This window comes from Rhinoraja longicauda, chromosome 20 (genome assembly GCF_053455715.1).
Source record: "Rhinoraja longicauda isolate Sanriku21f chromosome 20, sRhiLon1.1, whole genome shotgun sequence".
Classification (NCBI taxonomy): domain Eukaryota; kingdom Metazoa; phylum Chordata; class Chondrichthyes; order Rajiformes; family Arhynchobatidae; genus Rhinoraja; species Rhinoraja longicauda.
This window is the reverse complement of record NC_135972.1, coordinates 4,135,799-4,158,505: the sequence shown is the minus strand read 5'-3', so window position 1 is coordinate 4,158,505 and position 22,707 is coordinate 4,135,799. Positions and strand designations below refer to the sequence as shown.

The following is a 22,707-nucleotide window of genomic DNA, read 5'->3' as shown; positions in this document are numbered from 1 at the left end:
TTGATAAGCAGATCGACTGTTCAGGGGAAGCAGCAAAGGCTGGATGTTGTAAATGAAGATGTGAAAACTCACTGTTTCTGGATGAGATCTTGTTACTGAAGGAGATCTTGTTAATAGGCAATAGGAGGCAGCCATGCACATGTCTAGTGGGTGACAGAGGTAAAGAAATGGAAGGAGAAGCCATTTGGATGATTCTCTGGCAAACTCCAAAATTAGTGAAGTAGTCCTACCTGTTGTGATTTGACAATTAAATCATTTGGAGGCTGTAGCTGGTTGATATAAAAATCTTTATTTATCAAGCAAAACAGACATTCTCTTGGAGACCCTTGGTAGAATCTCCTAGCTCAAAGTACATTGAGTTTTACAAGTACAATGATAACAATGAACAATTAACTACAGTTTTAAAGGCTATCTGTTTCACATTAACATTTTGGGAGTAGACAAATACCTTTACAGAAGCACACATTTACAATGGCAGCAAACTAGCTGTCAAGACACCTCTGAATATGCAGACATCTTTGCTGGGACAAAATAATTCATTTGGATGGTCGAGGTTTCTGTTTTGTTTTTGTTGTGGAGTGGCCCCCAAGATACACAAACAGCAAAATCGTAAATTATCTCATGAACTGTGCATTGAATGGCAGAGATATCATTCAGTCAGTCTGTCTGAAGAAGTTGTCGCGACCCAAAATGTCACCACCTGTATTCTCCAGAGATGTTGCCGTCATGACCCACTCTGTTACTTCAGCGCTTTGTGTCTTTTTTAAATGCCTTTAACGATATGTTAATACCTGAAATTGGCTATTTAATGCCTTTCCTGATCTCATCATGGAGGTTTCCACGGGGGTGGGGGGGCATTGACATGATAATTGATCTATTGTCCTCATTGGAAGATAGACACAAAATGCTGGAGTAACTCAGCGGGACAGGCAGCATCTCTGGAGAGAAGGAATGGGTGACGTTTCGGGTCGAGACCTTTCTTCAGACTGGTTCTCAATGGTGCTGATTGGAATGTGCCACACCCAATGATTGGTTTCAACAGCCTTCAAGTGTCCTTGCAAGTTAACCTGGGAACACGTTGTTTTGCCATTTTGAAGATTGTTTCTTATTTTAATAAATTTCTCCAATCCACGTAATTCTATAATTATGAGCGTTCCCCAACTTGGCACTGATGGGAAGGCATTGTAAAATTAACAATTGGTGTGGTTATAATGTGGAGACCAAGAACTGCAGATGTTGGTCGATTCTCAAAGGGACATAAAGTGCTGTAGTAATTCACCGGGTCAGGAAGCCTCTTCAGCCAAAGCATCGCCAATTCATGTTGTCCAGAGATGCTGCCTGGCTTGCTGAGTTATTCCAGCACTTGGTGTCTGATTGGTGTGGTTAACAGTGTTAAAGGCAGAAGGCTGGCCAAGAAGAAAGAATCGTTCATTTTTGTTCTTGTCAGAAAGGATGTAATTTATGCTTTACAAAACCTACATTGGGGCTGTGGCTGAGCAAAGGGTTAAGTGGAGATACATTTAACATCAGGGCCAAGATCGGAGACAGATTTGAGAGGCAGTTTTAGATGCACATGGTCCCTCATCCAAGTCCCTTATGAGATTTCTGATGAAATTTCTTGTACGTTCCCATATCCTTTATAGTTTTTCTGCAGCAGGACTTTCAACATTCCCCTCCAGGTAGGCTCCTGCAATAAAATAAACGAAACAATATGCTGTGCACAGTTCCCGAATAAACCAACTTGATAGAGATGTCTGAATTATGAAGGACTAGAACATGCTGATAGAAACAGGCTCTTTAAGCAATGAATGGTCCAGCATAAGAGGATAAAGAGAAAAGATTTAGGTGTAACTAGACCAAGTGGACCCATTGGGCCCAAACCTCTTTTGCATTGGTGCAGCACCCTCTCCGTCCCTCCCTCCCCCCCACTCTATCCCCCTCAACCCCCCTTAGCCTCCCCCTCCCTCCCTCTCTAGGAGATAGATTTAAACCATAAAATGTGAATAACTTTAAAAATATAACACCGATTTCAATGAAACGTCTTCCATTAGCACCAAAGGGACGACGGTGAGTAAGGTGAGCCTAAAATTGTCGCGCTATCGTGTACCGTTTTGGCTGTAGTTCAGGAACAAACAAACAAACAAACAAACGAGAGTTTTAGTATATAGATGTCATTTAAAATCTAACTATCACTTCAGAAGAGAGATTTTTCTTTCCTTAACTGCATGACTAAAACTGCTTGCTCTTTAAAAGTGCATTGTAATAATAAGTCTTGATCGCATGTTTCTTATACTTTCTGACTCAAGAGATAGGTGTTATACATGTTTTAATTTTAATCAAAGTTGATATTCTCTTGTGGTTTAAAAACAATCACGTGCCAATTCTTGAATAAAGATTAAGAGTAACTACAAAATTGTTGAATGCTTTAGAGATGTATTCTGAACAGGTGCAATGGGTGAGAGAATAACTCACTAATGTAGTGGTGCATCATGTAAATGTGTGGCTAAAGAGATTTTAATTTCTGATACTTGATATAAATTGATATAAATGACTATTCCTTTAACATACCTCTTTTGCTTTCAAAGCTATACCACAATATATCAAGAGTTGGAGCATGTTATTAAAACAGCCGATCCTCAGGAAGACCTTAAATGGTTCAGATGTACATATGGTCCAGGAATGCCGATGAACTGGCCCCAGTTTGAGGTATGAAGGCTGAGTTACATCCAGTGCCACAATTAGAAATTTGCATCCTTCAATCCATGTGTTTGTTTTCCTCTAATAATAAATAACATTGTAATTCGATGCAACAAAAATGTTGACATAACTTCAAGTGCATAACATCAAAATAGGGTTATTTAAAACTGAGGATATAATAATACTGCTTACACAAAGACTTTACCTCCAAACCTGTTTCATCTTATCTGCCGCTGAAACTTTGCTTACTCTGGGTATTATTGTGTTGTTATAATTATAGCTATTCACCCATAATAATTTTGTTTTCAAATTCTGTCTGACTTTGGTTTCTCCATTTCCAGTCTACAGTTTCTTATGATTTTCCACACTGCGGATACAGTCAGTTCATTATAATCTGTAGAGGATTGACATTAATCTGTAGAGTGATTATGTTATTGATCTAGTAACCTGTGGCCTGGAATTTCAATTCTGAGGCACAAGTTCAAATCCCATTATCACGGCTGGGGACCTTGAATTTGAGTAATAAAACAACACAGATTTTTTTAGTTTAGTATTCTGGACTACACATCATCCCACCCTGCCTCTTGCATAGATCCCCTTCTCCACTCTCGATTCTCCTGTCTCCACTGTATCTGCTCCCAAGGTGAAGCTTTCTATGCGAAGATAACCAAAATATCCTTGTTCTTTAGTGAATGTGGTTTCCCACGGCTGTCATGGATGGATCCCTCCCTCACCCACGTCTCTTCTGTGACCCACAGTTCTGCTCTCGTTCCCTCTTCCTCCAGATGTAACAAGGACAGAGTTCCCCTGGGCTTCGCCTTTCCCACCAGCCCCCACATTCAACACATCATCCTCCAACATTTCCATTACCTTCAACATGATCCCACCACTCATCACGTCATCCCATCCCCACCCCTTTCTGCCTCCCACAGAGACTGCAACTCCTTGGTTCACTCATCACTTCCATCTAAATGTGCAATGGCAGTTTTATTTTTAGTGTCAGTAAATATATAATTGGATATGTTATGATTGTTAATTTTCAAGAGTTAGACCACTGTCATTAAAACTGAATTTGTTTTAACATGCAATACATTTTTGATATGACGGGATCTGTGAAGTGTGGGATGAGGGAGTCCGATCCAAGATAAACATTTCAATTCGATTTTGAAACGTAAAGAGGATTACATACTCATTTATTTGAGATGATTATTTAACCTTAAGATAAATTTTACATCTAGTTGGCATACATTAAGTTGGAAATTTTAAATGCATTTCAAGAATTATGCAACAACAGATGGTGTTACATTTTGTAACCCTTTCTCCCAATTTTTTTCTGGCTATCGTTTATCAGGATGAGGTTAGTATTACTTCTGCTTAATTTTTTTTAAATGAAAATGAAAAAAATTCAATGGCTCAAATAACTCCAGTTAATTTGTATTTTCTTGACTAGGCAAAGCAGCGTGTGAAAACCTTTCCACGTACAGGTTCATGGCTGAAAGTGCATGCTCCCACTAGGAGCACTCTTGTCAGTTTCTGGTGTCACTGCTGAGCAATAGATAAACAAGGCTGGAAATAAAACATATCCATTTAAAAGACATTAACTTGTACATAAGGCTTTCTTTTCTCTTACCGTCTCGTGTTATCTGAAATGCAGTCAATATGTTAATAATTAGTTGAGCTGTAAAGTTTGCATAAATAATTAATGAAAAGATAATTTCTTAGCTGATGAGTGGGTAGTCCTCACCAGAATACCAGAGAAGAACTGGTTTCATTCAAGAAATAATAGACATCTTAATCAATCAAGAAATGACACACTTCTTGATCTTGATGAATGGTGCAGGTGCCTTGATTTAAATCTCATCTAAAAGATTAAATCCTGTGGTTTAATACTCCCCTTTAGTACTCTATTAATACTTAAACGATTATGGAGCATGAATCTACAAATCTTTGGTCAAGAGTTGAATGTGCTACCATTGAGCCTAGCTGACGCACGACTGCTTTATTCCACTTTTATCTTAACTGCTGGAGCAGCATTTTAATACAATTTAGCTAAATGGGTCTCAATTCAGTTTTGTTTAAATTCGATCTTATAACAACAGGAATGGAGTGCGGATCTTAATCGCACACTGAGCAGGAGGGAAAAACCTAAAAAGACTGTCGATGGAGTGATCTTGACAAGTGTCAGTCAGACAGGCGAACAGGTTTCCCAGCCTGCAAAATCCGACAGGTAAGAGACTTGAGCTATTGTATGTGACCGTCAGTTTCCTGTAGGAGGAAAATGAACACAATATTCATTGGCAATATCAGAGTATGTTGATAACTCTATTCCGACTACAAGATACTTTGGTACAGGAGAACTGAGTACACTTGTGCATGAAACCCAGTAACAGCAAGTACAATAAGTAGGGAGGCAAATATAATGTTGGGCCACTGTTACGAAGGGGACAGGGTAAAAGGGGTTAAATTAGAAGGGAAGATTGAGCAGTTTGGGCCTCTGCTGTTTGGAAGTTAGAAGACAAAGCGGTAATTTTATTCAAACAGGTCTGATGTTGAGAAGATATTTTTCCTTATGGGTGAAATTTATAACAAGGGGCAGAAGAAATAGGACATTTGCCACCCTTGCGTCCCCTTTTCCTTTCAGCAAGGCCGTGATAGATCTTTTTGCCTCAGCATTGCCTTGCAAATACTCAGCAAATGAGTCTCCACAGCCCTCTCAATTATGAATTTCTAGAGCATAGTTTCAGAGTGCCCCATTTAAGATAAAGATGAGAAGAAATTTCTCCTTTTAGAGGGGAGTCAATTTTTGGAATTGCATGTCGGAGTGAGCTGTGGAGGTTGATCACTGAATAGGTGGAATGGTGAAATAGCCCGAGAAAATCTGCCTTTAGGGTATTGAAGTGTAATGGGGAACAGGCAAGATAGTGGACATGAAGCCAAAATCAGATTAGCCATGATCTTAATGACAAAGCCAGTTAGAGAGGCCCTATAGCCTGCTCCTGCTGTTCTTGTATTCATACATTACACTCAAAATGTATTCATACATTTGCAAATTCTTAAAACATGTTTACAATCATATTTTGCAATGTTTATGAAATTGTGGTATCTAAACAGAACCATATTTGTAACCAATCAAATATGCATGGAACCGAAACAATTTAGTAATGAACCAAAGATATCAATGCTTTCCTTCCAAATTCTTTATTTGATTAGTAACTTCAAGATTCATTCTTAAAACAAATTGCCTGTTTCGATTGCACCAAATTTTAATTGAGATTATTCTCAGTCATTTTAAAGTTTAATGTTTCACAAAAGTCATTTTTCTATTGTTTTACTGTCCCATCAGAATTATTCCCAGATTTTATACACTTGCTTGGTTTGTCAGTGTCCAAATAAAAGTAATTTTTCAAGACCCACTACCGTTAACGGCTGTTGACTGAAGCAAGTGATTTGGAAAGCTACAGCCAACTCCTTCATGAACTAATAAGCTACCAGCTGTGAGCAATGCTACACCAGTTGCAAAGATTTACATTGGTTCCATTGGCAAAGAGACAGTCAGCTTAAAGTGCAGATAAACCACGTTAAATATCCACAGAAATGTGACTAAAATTGCACTGAATATAAAATCTTGACATGCAGAACATGTGTATCGCTGCTAAAGTACATGTTGGAATTAGGTTCAAATGCCTAGAGCATGAAACAATCCTGATTTACAGGAATGCATCAGTCAGCAAAAGGTGCATTTTCCCAAGGTGTTTGGGAAAAGTCAAAGCTATTTGTTTTTAACGTGTGGATAATGAAGCTGTTAAATGGTATAACCAACCTTGTATCTGGCAGCTGGTGGAAGAGTACTATTTGAATTTAATTGTGAAAGAATCCTGCTCTTAATGATGTTATTTCAAATGACAGTCTTAGTGTACGGAGCACTACTAACTCGATACGTTCCAGTTGTAACCCGTTTGAGGAGGAGGAGAATGAAAAGTCTGTGGATGAGAAGGAGAACACAATACCAAAAAAGTTGGTGAAATATTGTTTTTGATGAACTTCACAATTACATTCTGCTGCTTAGTGTTTCCTCATTCTTGGATCAACAAATTATTTGGACTGATTAATGCATGGATTGTGCAGTGTGGTTGTGTACTTCAATGAACTACAAATATATTGTTTCTTCCAGTTTTACTTGCAGCATTATCTTTATACTTGCCCCATCAAATGTTGTTATACCGTTTGTCACCTTAATGCTGCCTATTTGTCTATTTGCTTCTCCTGTTTCTGTGTACTCTGTGATGTTCCTGAACTCAAACATTTACGTGTGTTTGCATGAAGTTATTTTGAAAAAGCTTTTGTGAGCATCTGCTACTTTGGTAGGAACTCATCACCCGAGTTGGAAATTGGAAAAATTATTAATGTGATTGTAATACTTTTCTTTATTCTTGTTTTCCATACCCTTTTAGGTAAAGGTTAAAATTCCATTATGGCTTTTACTAGTTTTTGTAACTGGACATTGTGAATAAGTTGTTCAGTTTCTATTCATAATAATAAAGCCTCACCCTGTCTCCAGTAGATACCCACTCTGGCACAGTTCCATCAGCAGCTCACAGGAATATGAATGCAGCACAATCTTCATGTGTTCAGGGCATGCACAGTGCTCCCACTCCACTAGTTTAAATGACGATCAAGCAGCTGTGTGTAGATCAAAATCCAACTTCAATCTTTCTCTCTGTATAGCTCAGTTGATTTAATTGTTGAGTTAATTTTGAACTACAATGAAAAAATGGGGTTGGTAGTATAATTGAACATGGGGAAATTATCCCTCTGGTTTTGAACAGTAAATAAATCAACCATTTTCATGATAAATACAATATATCTGTGCTGTCCGAAATGAATAATCAAAATATTCCAACGTACATTTCTTTTTCCTTTTCTAACGTCGATCCTGAGTAAGGTCATGTGGAAGATCAGAAATCTGCTCTCAGACCTTGGACCCTCCCGATGTTCACTACTTTCATTGCCAAGTTCACCTCATACCAATAACCAGGCTGCTTTTCTCATGACAAGGGTTAGAAATCACGTAATGATCCTGGACTCTTTCACTGCCAGATACTTTGCTCATCCTCTGACAACATGTTTGGCTTGATTTGTGTATGAATGAACAGTTTACCTTAATACAGAATCAGTCTAAATTGCTCTGAGAAGTGATGTTTAATGGTCCTTGCAACTTGTGGTAACTCCATTTTCTTTTGACACAGTGCTACTAGCAGCTATGAAAAGAACCCAAATTACACCACAGAGTGGTCAGATGATGAAAGCAATAATCCTTTCGTCAGCAATGAAGCAAATGGTGATAATCCGTTTGAAGAGAATCATTCAGCTGTGTTGGAAGTGAAAGTGCGTGCATTGTATGACTATGAAGGACAAGAACACGATGAGCTGAGTTTCAAAGCAGGTGATTGTCTACACACTTCTAAACTAAATCAGAATTTTATTTCTAAAACTTAAAATTGATGGATAGTAATTATTAGAGTGGGCTATTGTTTTCATATTGTTTGTGGGGAGGGAGAAACAGCCCAGGAAGAGTGGCTGCAAAAGTAGTTGCTTTCTTTTGAGCAACTGTGATAATTGTTTGGAGCCCGAGGCTTTCCAGGTGATTCAGCTAGTTGTTCACCGAGTAGCTTCCAGCATATGTTTTTAACCAGAATGCTGCCTGGATCAGAAGGTTGCAGCTACAGGGAGAGGTTGGATAGACTAGGACTGTCTTCCCTGGAACATTGGAGGATGAGGAGAGAATTGATCGAAGTATATACAATTATATGAGGCATGGATAGGGTTAATAGAACTGTTTTCCCATGGTCCAACACTAGAGGGCATAGCCATAAGGTGAGAAGGGGAAAGTTTCATGGATATGTGCAGGGCAAATTCTTTTTTAATACAGAGAGGTGGGGGCCTGGAACGCATTGATTGGTGTGGTTGTGGAGGAAGATATGGCAGTGTCTTTTAAGAGGCTTTTAGCTAGGCAAATGGATATGCAGGGAATATGGACCCTGTGTAGGTAGTTGAGATCAGTTTAACTTGGCATTGTGTTTGGCATAAACATTGTGGGCCAAAGGGCCCGGCCCATTCCTGTGCTGTATTGTTCTATATGTTTCCACCAGGGCGGGGGGGTTTGCCAACACAGATACTAAACGGGTGAAGAAATAGAAAACAATTTCAGTAAAATTACTGTTTTAAGATTGAAGGAAATATGCCTTGAGGTTGATGAAATGGAAACACTTTTATTGATATACAATAATGACATGACTGAGGGGAAAGTCAATTAAAAAAATTGTTGATAACATGAAGCTTGTATCTGGAGGAAAAATGTAATAGATTTTGGGGATAAAAACCAATAGAATTTCATAAAGTATCAGTGCAAGAAAATTTACAAATTGGCATGGGAAAACCAGAAGACGTTCAAGAATTTGTGCTATATTATCTGTAACAAATTACTCAATTTTCACATTGAGATTACTTTATGGTTTAAGTATAAACTCTGCAAGAAAAACCAGTGTAGTGCTGGGAAATGCATCTTTCCTCCCACCATGAGCTGTGCATTGTATTATCATGGCTCTCAATGGTCTTTACGCCACAGGTGATGAACTGACAAAGGTGGAAGATGAAGATGAGCAGGGATGGTGCAAGGGACAACTAGAAAGTGGTCAAGTTGGCCTGTACCCTGCCAATTACGTCGAAGTCATCCAGTGAAGCAGAACGATCCACCACAGATGCCATGACGCTTTCACATCTAAAAACACAGTTACATCAACTTAAAATAAAAATATAGTGGAGTAGAGAATGTACAAATTCATTATATTAAGCATTATTGCTTTGGAAACTGCTTGGCTTTGAGAAGAAATCAAGTTTTTATCAGTGAACAAATGCACATTTTAGCGAGCTCTTGTCTCATCTTATGAAGTACAACTGAAGCTTCATGGTAACTGTGACATTGGTTTTAAATGTTAACTATTAGTCTATGGCAATTTTAGTTTTCAAAGACACTGATTGTAAAAAAAATGATTTTAATTACTTGCCTTTTTGACTGCTGAATATTAATTTTAAATGTCCGTCTTTGCTTTATTGCATCCTTGAGTAATTCCCCACAGCTTTCAGTTTTTAAAAAATGACTTTTGTTTCTGTTTTCTACTTTGTTTTTAAAATTAAGGCTTCCACTATTTTCCTCTTGGTTATCTTATTATTTAATTTAGTTGTAGTTCCTCCTGTGTAGAAAGTACATTTATATGCACAAGGTACAGTTGGAAAAAGTGTCCTTAAGCTCCATTTTAATGTCCTCCCTATAGTGTAGAAATATTTAATCATTTATACTTCTGTGCAAAACCGTGTGCTTTGGTGTGCTAGCTAAAACTTCCTGCACCATGCATTTAGCATGTCAGTGAAACACTGGGATGTGTTTTAATTAAGTACTACTGCACTTGTGGCCTGTTACTTCAAGGGTGATGTATCATAATTGATATGGATCAATAGAAAATATATTGTTAAACTTAAGCAGTCCGCATTGTGAAAATTGTGGGTTGCAATGTGGACTCGATGCAGGGCTCCATGACTTTTTGTATGATATAATGTTCATTTGCTCCTAACCAAAGGATTTGGAAGAGGAGCAGCCTGTTTAATGGTGGATGTAGAGAACGTACGCGATGCTACCTTTATTTTCACTGTTACTACACTGTTCTGCAGATCTCTCAGATAATTGGGGAGTTTTGAAAATCTGCCTTATGGTGCAGCCTGGAATTCTCCAATAAAACAAAGACTGCAGGATCCTTGTCATATTAAAAGTTCAACATGAACAAATAGGTGGGAATTATGATAAATGTTTTTGAAATTTTGTTCTGTGAATCCTTCCAACTAGTCTTCACTGCTAGAATTAAACTAGAAATTGTATGTAATAATAACAAATGTAGACTTATGATTTTTGAATGTGATTCTGGGCAATCCCAAAGGAATATTAAAGCTCTCCTATTGAAGGTAAGTAGCTGTATTGGGATAGTTTATCAAACTAAATAGTTTGTAGTTTAAAAATTGAGTTTCCTTAGTATGCGTTTGACTGATGATATGAAATGAATGACTCGTTTAATTGAGTAATTTAATGACCAAGGGTGCCTTAGAAGACTTTTCTCAAAGTTTTCTGTCAAATCTTTAGTCAATAGGTCTATTTAGTATTGTTGTACACTGGTTAGAGGGTGATACTTTTGAAATTAAACCCGTCTCCTGTCTCCAATATTTTAAATTTCCAACATGAGATTACTTTTATAAAACTAATTATTTTGATAACTTGTGTAGGTTTTGACTTGCTAAAGTTTAGTATGACTTCCTGATGTTCATAATATTGGCAAATCACTATTTAATTTTGTAATTGGACCATTAATTACATGAAAATCTTGCGACGGAAACTATTTTTAAGCTTTGATATTTCAGCAGGTTTATTTAAAGAAATCTTTAGCAGGAACTTACTTTGCACAGGACTCTAGAAAACAGTGAAGACACAGAGATGATGATAGAGCCATCTGATCATATGAACACACGGATTGTAAATAGGACTAGCCCACATGACCCTCCTGATGGCAATCTCGGCCCTGAAATTCAGACTCCCCATGGTACCCTTTTGATTATCAAGGGTAACTGTCCACTTCTGCCTTAAAAATGACCAAAGCCTCTGTTCTACCACCCTCAAAGAGTTGCCACTATGAGGGGGAAAAACCTCAGTCTTAGACCTGCAAGCCTTTATTTTTAACCTGTTCAGTGCCATTCCCAGGTAAACTCTGGTCATGATCAATAGTGGGGAAAAAAACGTGGCAGTGAACAGGTTAAACTCTGACCACCTAGCTCTACGTTTCCCCACAGGGGGAAATATCCTCTCTGCATCCATCCACTGGGGACATCTCAGGTTCGTGTGACATCTTTCTGGAAGAAAATGCTATTTAAGATAATTGTATTCTTTTTTTCCTGCCAGATGTTAGCAAATTGGGTAGAGTAATTAAACATATATAGCTCTGTATGTTTGAGTTCTGAATTTTTTCCATGCTGTTAAAACAATGGACATACCACATTACAAACTTTCAATTGCTCTACTTTGTATTAAACAGACAATTTACAAAAGACAAATGTGTAACTGGATTGCATTTACGTTCTTACAAGTCCCACAACAGATGCATAAGTTGGTAAAATCTGTCAGTGAATTTGATTTCTTAATCGCTTTGTGTTGCTGCTAAACTAAACAGTGGAATTTATTGGTTTTCATTGCAGAGCCTTTCTTGTGTATATATATTGACAGAAAAGTCAATTATGCAGAGACTTTAATCTTGCATTTATTAGTTTAAAGACACCAAATACATTCTCGTGAGGCGAATGTGTATTACATTGATTTCAAAAGCTGTTAAGAGTAATGGTGGTGGTAGTAATGATATGAATTCAGTCTTTGACAGTGAATGTTATATTTATGGTCCAAACTTTGTCCAGGATACATCGGTACCATGGAAACAGTAATACAAGTTTTCTATTTGGTTCAGCCACAAACATGTATACAACTAGTCACAACAGTTTGGACTTAAATGTAAATTGGTTACATGGATTCCTTTTAAAGGATACACATTTCTAATCGGGTGCAAGAAGTATCCACACATTCCTCAGTTCTTCATTCATAACACTTCAACTCAAGGCCCTTCTAATGGCAATCTCAACTTTGAAATTTAGTGTCCCCATTCAACCTGAGGCAACCTGTGGAATTAGCAGGTCAGGTAGCACCTATGGAGTACAGCCACCCAGTAACATTATAGCTACACTTCACATCATGTTAACAAATGATTGATCCACAGCATCTCTTATCTCCTAGTCAACATCTAACAAATGCTTTCCTCCTATGTAAGAAGGAACTGCAGATGCTGGTTTAAACTGAAGATAGACACAAAATGCTGGAGTTACTCAGCGGGCAGGCAACATCTCTCCATTCCTTTTCTCCAGAGATGCCGCCTGTCCCGCTGAGTTACTCCAGCTTTTTGTGTCAATACTTTACTCCTATTTGATGCCACTAAACATATTCCCATATTGCTGATTTTATAAACTGAAAGTTGGTAACCATGTTCCTTTCCCCATTTCTGAAGTCCCAGGCTGCCATGTTTCCCTAATACTAACTGCCTCCACATTGTGTCGCTGTGTGACTGATGAGCTGCTTGTACTAAGTTTGCAATGCTATTAGTGAAGTGCCAGTATTTTACTGGAACAATCAGTGTCTCAGAATCTAATTGATCATGGAACTCCAGGAGTTTGTTAACAAGTTGGCCCCAAATTTTAGCTTTGTCTTTTAGCTTTGTCTTTTAGCTTCTTCAGAAACCATCATAATACCCATTTACCCAATGTTTCTGCTGGATACTGCCTCCTTTTGCTTGACACATTTATAATTACAGATTTAGTTTACTTTAGAGATACAGCACAGAAACAGGCCCTTCGGCCCATTGACCAGCGATTTCCCCCAGCACACTAACACTATCCTACACACACGCTAGGAACAATTTACGTTTATACCAAGCCAATTAACCTACAAGCCTGCACATATTTGGAGTGTGGGAGGAAACTGGAGATCCCGGAGAAAACTCACGCAGGTCACAGGAAGAACTTACAAACTCCATACAGACAGCTTCTCTAGTCAGGATCGAACCCAGGTCCCTTGCACTGTAAGGCAGCAACTCTACCGCTGCGCCACCGTGCCGCACAGTGTGCCAACGAGACACATGAATCCTTGGCTAATTTTAATGCATTGAACTGTTCTAATATGTTAATTCTTTATTGTGTGGACACAAGAGAGATTGATGGCCAACAGAACCTACTTGGCCATATTCCACGAGTTCAAAATGTACAGGAAGATCCTGCTCCAGGTAACAATGAGCCTGCAGCCAATTCTACTGCGAGGTGTACTACCACTATCGGGGAAGCCAAGGAACACACTCCCTTTCCTCCCTTTGCCTGCTGTGACTTTATGCATTGGTGCTCTTCCCCAAAGTTTCAGATGACTGTCCCTGTTATATTAGCCCCACTGTTTCCTTTGACTACAGACTTTTTTTTTTGTCCTATTGTAAGTTTTCTTTCTCTATGTTCTTGGAGTTTCCAACAGGTGGAAACCCTAACCCTTAGGAGTTGCAAGAGGACAGTTCCTTTCTCTTCATTATTCTTTGTTGGTTGAAACAATCATTTGTGTTTTTCTTTCCATCGCTTGTCGAAGGCAAGTGTTCTAAACAAAATACTAACAGTTGTATGCTCAAACTGCATTGTAGATTAGTTAAAAATTAATTTTAGTGATCACATTCAGGATTAGAAGAGAAAAGCTGCCTGGAGCAGATTTGCTCATTCTTGTTATAATGTAGGCAACAGATACTCGATTCTAGTTACATCTCTATTGGAGAAATGTATGTGTGTTCGAGCTGTAGAGGAAACTATGAAAACCTGTAAGTGCTCATTTTCTCAGCAAATTAGTCTCCTGAAATACTTTGGGGGGGGGGAGGGGAACGCTTGGAACTAATCTCATGGGTAATCCTTCAACACTCAAAACAAAGGGCATGTTTTAAATAGGACTTCCCTATTGTTATATAATAGAGATGCTCTAGCATTGAGGGGATTGGGAAAGGCAAAGGGAGATCGAGATGGGGGTGTGCAGGAAGGAACAACAGATGCTGGTTTACACAGAAAATAGACACAAAATGCTGGAGTAACTCAGCAGGACAGGCAGCATCTCTGGATAGAAGGAACGGGTAGACACAATGCTGCAGTAACTCAGCAGGACAGGCAGCATCTCTGGAGAGAAGGAATGGGTGATGTTTCAGGTCCAGACCCTTCAGACTGAGACGGGAGAGCGAAAGACAAATATGGAAAGGCAAGGTGTGAAAACGAGACCTCAAAGGGGACGAAGATCAAGGAAAATGTAGGATAGATCAATGTTAGCTCGGGGAAGATGACAACGAACCATACGAAGATAAAATTTTAATCAGGAGGACAGTCAGACTGGTCGGAGAACTAGGATGGGGAGGGATGGAAAGAGAGGGAAAGCAAGTGTTACTTGAAGCTAGAGAATTCAATATTCATACCGCTGGGTTGCAAGCTGCCCAAGCGAAATATGAGGTGCTGTTCCTCATTTGCGTTGGGCCACACTCTGATAGTGGAGGAGAGCCAGGACCAAAAGGTTAATATGGAAGGGGGAGTTGGTGTTTAGCAATTGGGAAGTCATGTCGGTTTAGACGGACTGAACGGAGGTGATTAACGAAATGATTGCTGAGCCTGTGCTTGGTCTCGCCGATATATAGGAGTCCATACCTGGAACGGGATACAGTCGATGAGGTTGGAGGAGGTGCAAGTGAACCTCTGCCTTACCTGAAAGGACAGTCGTGTCCTTTGGACATATGGACAAGTATGAAAGCCACTTTCTATACAGCAAGATGCCAGAATCATTTAATGAGAAGGCTAAACTCACAAATTTTTAATTGGGTCATACGTATTCTTCGGCCTTTATTCCAAACATCTGCCTGTCAGAAATTCCCCCTCGCCTGTGTCGACCTATTACCTGCCACGTTTTCATTAGCTCGGGGAAGATGACAACGGGAGGAGTTGGCTGCGCCTAACGGCTGCGGCTCTCTGGCAGTCTGTTGTCTTTTTTTCTTTTTTTTTGTTTGTGTCGGTGTTGGGATGGTTTTTGTTTCTGTTTTTGGCTGTGTATGTGTGGTGGGGGTGTGTGGTGGGGGTGTGGGGTGGGGTGGGGCGGGGGGAAACCTTTATTTTATTAGGTCTCTTCCCCGGGGCGCGGCTCGGCTGCGGGCCTTAACATTGCCGGCGCAGCTCGGCTGCGGGACGTTTCAGTGCCCGGTGCGGCTCGGCTGCGGGCCTTAACATTGCCGGCGCAGCTCGGCTGCGGGACGTTTCAGTGCCCGGTGCGGCTCGGCTGCGGGCCTTAACATTGCCGGCGCAGCTCGGCCGCGGGACGTTTCAGTGCCCGGTGCGGCTCGGCCGCTGGACTTAACATCGCCCGGTGCGGCCGCGGGACGTTTCAGTGCCCGGTGCGGCTCGGCCGCGGGACGTTTCAGTGCCCGGTGCGGCTCGGCCGCTGGACTTAACATCGCCCGGTGTGGCCGCGGGACGTTTCAGTGCCCGGTGTGGCCGCGGGACGTTTCAGTGCCCGGTGCGGCTCGGCCGCGGGACGTTTCAATGCCCGGTGCGGCTTGGCCGCTGGACTTAACATCGCCCGGTGTGGCCGCGGGACGTTTCAGTGCCCGGTGCGGCTTGGCCGCTGGACTTAACATCGTCAGCGCTGTTCGGCCGCGGGACGTTTCAGTGCCCGGTGCGGCTCGGCCGTTGGACTTAACATCGCCCGGTGTGGCCGCGGGACGTTTCGGTGCCCGGGGCGGCTCGGCCGGGGGGGCCTTCCATCCCCTTGCGGGGGCTGTGCGTGTCGTTTGCCTCGGTAGGGGTCGAGCTGCCTGTCCGTGGGTGCGGGGGGAAGAGAGGGGAAGTTTTGTTGCCTCCATCACAGTGAGGGGGTGTTTGGAGTCACTGTGATGGATGTTTGTGTTGGGGTCGGGTGTCCTGTGTTCTTTTCTTTTTGCTGTATTTTGTGTGACTGCTGAAATTTCGCTCGGTGTTGTGCCGAGTGACAATAAAGTGTTGTTATGTTATGTTATGTTATTAGTTCCAAGAGCAGAATCAGGCCATTTGGCCCATCAAGTCTACTCTGCCATTCAATCACGGCTGATTTATCTTTCCCTCTCAATCTTTCTCCTGCCTTTTCCCCATAACCCCTGACATCCTTACTAATCATTTTGTCCTGCCTCTCCCCTTTTCCAGCTTTCTTCTCCCCCTCTACAGTCTGAAGAAGGGCCTCAACCTGAAACGTCACCTATCCACGTTCTCCAGAAATGCTGCCTGACCCGCTGAGTTACTCCAGCACTCTGTGTCCTTGTGTGCATTAACCAGCAGCTGCAGTTCATTATTTCTAAATTTAGTTGGGAGCCTTGGTTCCCATAGCAATGAGTGAACCAGATATCAAATAGGTGGCTTGATTGATGGGGTGGCTTAAGTATGTTGTCACTGTAAACCAGGAGGTATTTAAGATTTGGATTGTAACTCCTGAATATACATTAAGTTAGATAAACGATCACAAGCAGATGCTAGCAATACAACAGTATTTGCAATTCTGTTAAACAAGACAATGCATAGGAAAACCAAGAATGCAATATAATGAAACATTCTAATTTGAGAGGCACAGATCGATTACTGTACGTGTTTGAGGACATTGAACTCTTGAGAGTGTGGAGATGAGGAACGCAGAGCCAGATCTATCTTATTTGTTTGCTTGGGCCACTGGACTTTGCATGGGCTTTGCAACATTGTGTGCTAGGTTAAATCACAGGCTTGAGGCTCTCTCTCTCTCACCTGCTTGAGGCTACATAATCACAAAAATGCTGAACTTGCTAAAGCTAGTAGTAATCAGTAACCCAAACTGCAGAATGTTCCAGCTCGTCTTCAGAGGAGAAAAACACAATGTATAAGAACAAAAACAGTAAACAGACGCCGGCTAAACCTTGAATAATAGCATGTTAGGGCCTTATAAGGGAAAACTGACTTTGTTCCAATATTGATTGGTTGTAATAACTGTAAATTTTGCGGTTTTTGGGAATAAAGTGGACTTAATTCTAGGGGCTGTTGTGACACGTTTCCACTGGCCCCGGAGTCCGCGACTCTGTGTGTGCTTTTAGAAACCTGTCTACGAGATCTCTAATAAACCTGCCGACTACGCCAAGCATGTGATTTAACCTAGCATACAATGTTGCAAATCCCATGCAAAGTCCAGTGGCCCAAGCAAACAAATAAGATAGATCTGGCTCTGCTCATCTCCACAAGAGGAATAGATTACCCAGAATAGGTGAATCGAGGACCAGAGGACATCGGTTTAAGGTGAAGGGGAAAAGATTTAGTAGGAATCTGAGGGGTAACTTTTTCACACAGGGTGGTGGGTGTATGGAACAAGCTGCCACAGGAGGTAGATGAGGCTGGGATTATCCCAACGTTTACGAAACAGTTAGACGGATACATGGATAGGACAGGTTTGGAGGGATATGGCGGGTGGGACTAGTGAGCTGGGACATGTTGGGCGGTGTGGGCAGGTTGGGCCGAAGGTCCTGTTTCCACGCTGTATCACTCTATGACTATGACTAGTATTTTTGATTGTATTTTAAATGTTGATAAATTAGATTAAATTTACCTTGTCTATTATATTCCAGTATTTAGTTTTGAGCCTTTAAAGTACAATACAATATTCACAAAAATGACTGTTTTCAGAATTGAAACTGAAGCTTAGACCAAGTTAAGTTCTTGGTTCTTAAATCACCAAATTAAAACTGCAGATCTACTCTGATCTGTTAAGTATTCCTGGAATACGAGTTCATTCAAAATAAATTAATTTCTCCAACTTGTGAATCGAGAATAAAGGACATTACATACTTAAAAATACATACCGGATCCAGTGTGACTCGGGCAACATTTCAAACCAGTCTCAAATAAAAACTGGCTGTAGCTCAGACCGTCTTGTGACTAAATTACGCAGATTACTGATTGTAATCCACATGAGTTTTTTGTTTAACCAAAATAAGCTTTATTCAGAATAAAAATATACAAAACAAAAACTGCAAAATTCCTCTGACATTCTCAGTGGCTATACATACATGTCCGAAGAAGGGTCTCGACCCGAAACGTCACCCATTCATTCTCTCCAGAGATGCTGCCTGTCCCGCTGAGTTACTCCAGCATTCTGTATTGATCTTCAGCCCAGACTGCCTCCAATTATACCATCAGTGTATTGTGATTCCAAACAACTCTTGCATCATACTGTTAAATAACATAAGATGTTCATTTATATACTTCCAATTGTCCCATTATCTCATAAAACTAAGCTACTCAAATAGTATTCTATTCTACGTAAAATTGATAAACTTGTGCAGATTGCACCCTAAAGTTATTATATTATTTCAATAGAAGACACCATTAACACATCTTTGGAAGAGGAAGGAGAATAATAATTAGACTCGTTTATTCTATTAATTTTTCACACCAGTGATGAAAATCTTGGCAGTCTGAAGAAGGCTTCCGACCCAAAACATCAGAGATGTTTCCAGAGATGCTGCCGGACTGAGTTACTCCAGCACTTTATGTCTATATATTCATGAAAATGAAAAGGTGCTTTTCTAAAGTGTATAATTTTAAAATTATATATCTTTTATCCAGAAATTGGAGACTACCTTTTTGATGCACTGAACATAACGTCGTGTATAGTATTGTGTGGGAAGGAACTGCAGATGCCGGTTTACACCGAAGATAGGCACAAAATGCTGGAGTAACTCAGCGGGACAGGCAGCGTATATAGAGAGAAGGAATAGGTGTTGTTTTGGGTCGAGACCCCTGTGAGGTGACCTGTACAACATCAGACAATTGGCCAATAACATGTTTTGAGAATTGAGAAAGTGATTTCTGCCTCGAATCGGAAGTTAAAATGCATCTTGCAGAGGCTGCAAGAGAAAATGGGGGGGGGGGGGGGAGGAGGCATGTATTTTTAATGGGGCTGGGTACACTTTCCCTCCCCAACCAACCATGGGATTATTAACATGGTTAAGATTCTGTGCCCCATTCCTCTGTAAGGCACAGGCTGACACGCTGGCATGTACATCATATTCAAACTAGGTAGAAATATTACAGTGCTACAGGAGGGGGGGAGGGAAGCAATAAACAGATGTAGTGAAATGCTTTTGGTGGAACATTGAGAACTCTTTAAATGATTGCCTCATTTCTGATCAAAGAGGTTTATGCCTAGTTTTTGAGTTATAAATCTTGGTGCTAGGTGCATGTTGCAGCCAATTTCAGTTAGTAAATTATGCACTGGATGGATGACATCATTAGAAATGCTTTGGACACCAGGCAACCTAATGTGAATTCCACCTTTAGGTGCCCAAGCCGATTTCTTCAGAATTGTTCGCCACAATTCATAAATCGCCCCTAAAGACTGAGTGATTTTAAGCAATGTTGTGGAGCAGACAATCCTGGGGTCAAAATCTGACGTTATTGGAGTTGACAATATCTATAATTGCAATTTTTTTTTCCCAGTCCCTATATTATCTCATTTATTTCAAGACCCATATCTTTGCCAAGATTATTATTTATGCCAATTTTTTTATCAAGTTGATAAAAAAAAAGATGGTACCGAGAGCAAAGAATGGATTTATCCTGCTAGATGTGTTGGTGAATGAGCAGCTTATCAGCCGGTGAATGGATTCCCTCTCGAGTTCTAATAAACTCGACAGAAGGGTCAGTTGCCATTGTTAGAATAATTTATCATTTACCGCCACCAATTTGGTGTTAGGTGGGTCTGTGTGCTAGTTAGTTTTGTTCATTGTCACGTGTACCGAGGTAGTGAAAAGCTTTTGTTGCACAGTCAGCAGAAAGACAATACATAATTACAATCGACCCATTTACAGTGTATAGATACATGATAAGGGAATGACGGTCAGTGCAAGGTAAAGCCGATCAAGGATAGTCCGAGAGTCACCAAAGAGATAGATAGTAATTCAGCACTGTGCTTTGGTTGTGGTAGGATGGTTCAGTTGCCTGATAACAGCTGGGAAGAAACTGGATCTGGAGGTGTGCGTTTTCTCACTTCTATGCCTCTTGCCTGATGGGAGAGGGGAGAAGAGGGAGTGGCCAGGGTGCGACTGGTCCTTGATTATGCTGCTGGCCTTGCCGAGGCAGCGTGAGGCCTAACTCGTGGTGGGAAGGAGGGTTTGATGTGAGAGCCTGGACAGAGAGATCTGGAGGAAGAAGGTTAAAGTCGGGGAGAGAGCAGTGTAAATGTAACCGGTCTGGGTTCACATGGAGGGTGCAGACTTTGGAAGAAGCTGCAAGTTCTCATCTCTCATCAGTCACCACATTTTCAAATACTAACTACTGAACAAATGAAATTCTAGGTATTCCGATACTGATAAACAGATGAACGTTAACCTTTTTACATTCTGATACGTCAATTACTTTGAATAGTGACTTCAAATGTTAACCTATCCATTGTGTTTTAATGTAAAGGAACTTAAATTGATTTCCAGTTTCCAGATAGGTTCACTAGGTTAATTCCCGGAATGGCGGGACTGTCGTATGTTGAAAGGCTGGAGCGATTGGGCTTGTATACACTGGAATTTAGAAGGATGAGGGGGGATCTTATTGAAACATATAAGATAATTAGGGGATTGGACACATTAGAGGCAGATAACATGTTCCCAATGTTGGGGGAGTCCAGAACAAGGGGCCACAGTTTGAGAATAAGGGGTAGGCCATTTAGAACGGAGATGAGGAAGAACTTTTTCAGTCAGAGGGTGGTGAAGGTGTGGAATTCTCTGCCTCAGAAGGCAGTGGAGGCCAGTTCGTTGGATGCTTTCAAGAGAGAGCTGGATAGAGCTCTTAAGGATAGCGGAGTGAGGGGGTATGGGGAGAAGGCAGGAACGGGGTACTGATTGAGAGTGATCAGCCATGATCGCATTGAATGGCGGTGCTGGCTCGAAGGGCTGAATGGCCTACTCCTGCACCTATTGTCTATTGTCTATTATATAACTGAAATAAAGCTTTATTTGTATAATTAAAATGCCAAAATAATTTTATTTAACCAATTGTCACCTAATATTTTGGTTAGATATTTAATTTAAAAATCACTATTCAAATGATTTAATTACCACATGCAGGGTGGATATTTCCACTGTGTTTTTCTCTCAAACAATTCCAGAGACTGCATGTCATTCCAGCACTCAGAAAGTGGCATTCTTAATGTCAGGCAGCCTTTGGCAATGAAGGAACATCCAACTGACAAGTATTTAATATATAATCTAGTCTTTTATTCTCATTGGCCAAATTGTGGAAGAGGATGGTGTAGACTTGAACCTATCAGTCGAAACACCTCTACGTTTCTTCAACAAGTAGATTTTGTTTCTACAAGGAGTGTCTGAAACAGTTTTTACCCAGTGTTTGACAGGAAGCTTTGTATTACTAAATTTGAACTGGACTGAAGGTCAGATGAGATGTCCATTCCCAGCAGTAGTTGACGATTGCCCTGGAGTGTGGCCCTGGAGCCCTGCCTTGCCCAGTTGCCAGGGATAAACAGCGACTGGGCCGCTCCCTGCATCCCCTTCCAGTCTCTCATAATGCACACACACACACACACACACAAGGAGATAGATTATTGTCTCGGTCACACCACAGCTGTCTCAGGGGCAGTATGTTTAGTTTAGTTTAAAAATTCAGTGTGGAAACAGGCGCTCCGGCCCAACAGGTCCGCTCCGACCAGCGATCCCCACACACTAACACTATCCTCCACGCACTAGGGACAATTTACAATTGTACCAAGCCAATTAACCTACAAGCCTGTATGTCTTTGGAGTGTGGGAACAAACCGGAGATCCCGGAGAAAACCCACGTGGTCACGGGGAGAACGTACAAACTCCGTACAGACAGGATTGAACCCGGGTCTCTGGCGCCGTAAGGCAGCAACTCTACCACTGCACCACTGCTGTGGCACGATGTATGGTGTGATTTGAATAATAGACAATAGATGATAGGTGCAGGAGTAGGCCATTCGGCCCTTCGAGCCAGCACCGCCATTCAATGTGATCATGGCTGATCATTCTCAATCAGTACCCCATTCCTGCCTTTTCCCCATACCCCCTGACTCTGAAAACATTTGATCATTGCAAAAAAGACAATATTATTTTGCTGGTTTAAATTAGGAGGGGGTGGAAATCTCAAGGGGAATTCACAGAATCAAAAATTCAGTCATTTTAATGTCAAAGGTTATGGGGGAGAAGGCAGGGGAATGGGGTTGAGAGGAAAAGGGAATGATTGAATGGTTGAGTAAACTTGATGGGCTGAATGGTTTAATTCTGCTCCGAGAACCTGTGAACGTAT

The 22,707-nt window shown here is 40.9% G+C and overlaps 1 protein-coding gene and 1 long non-coding RNA gene across 6 annotated transcripts in view; one reads left to right on the top strand and one right to left on the bottom strand.

The window, feature by feature from the left end:
- Nucleotides 1-11,825, top strand: part of LOC144603507 (protein kinase C and casein kinase substrate in neurons protein 2-like) — a 58,670-nt gene extending 46,845 nt beyond the window's left edge. For 4 of the 5 annotated variants that reach the window (XM_078416781.1, XM_078416783.1, XM_078416782.1 and 1 more), the window contains 5 exons: nucleotides 2,586-2,706; nucleotides 4,797-4,924; nucleotides 6,604-6,711; nucleotides 7,944-8,140; nucleotides 9,323-11,825. In XM_078416781.1, the coding sequence (XP_078272907.1) occupies nucleotides 2,586-2,706; nucleotides 4,797-4,924; nucleotides 6,604-6,711; nucleotides 7,944-8,140; nucleotides 9,323-9,435 (667 nt within the window). In that variant the 3' untranslated portion in view covers nucleotides 9,436-11,825. The remainder of the gene's footprint in view (nucleotides 1-2,585; nucleotides 2,707-4,796; nucleotides 4,925-6,603; nucleotides 6,712-7,943; nucleotides 8,141-9,322) is intronic. The other variant, XM_078416784.1, reaches the window with a different exon arrangement.
- On the bottom strand, nucleotides 388-7,348 carry LOC144603508 (uncharacterized). The gene is made up of 4 exons (XR_013548630.1): nucleotides 7,245-7,348; nucleotides 6,518-6,677; nucleotides 2,569-2,778; nucleotides 388-1,687 (listed from the first exon to the last, which is right to left on the bottom strand). It is a non-coding gene; the product is annotated as an uncharacterized LOC144603508 (long non-coding RNA).
- Nucleotides 11,826-22,707: the final 10,882 nt, after the last annotated feature.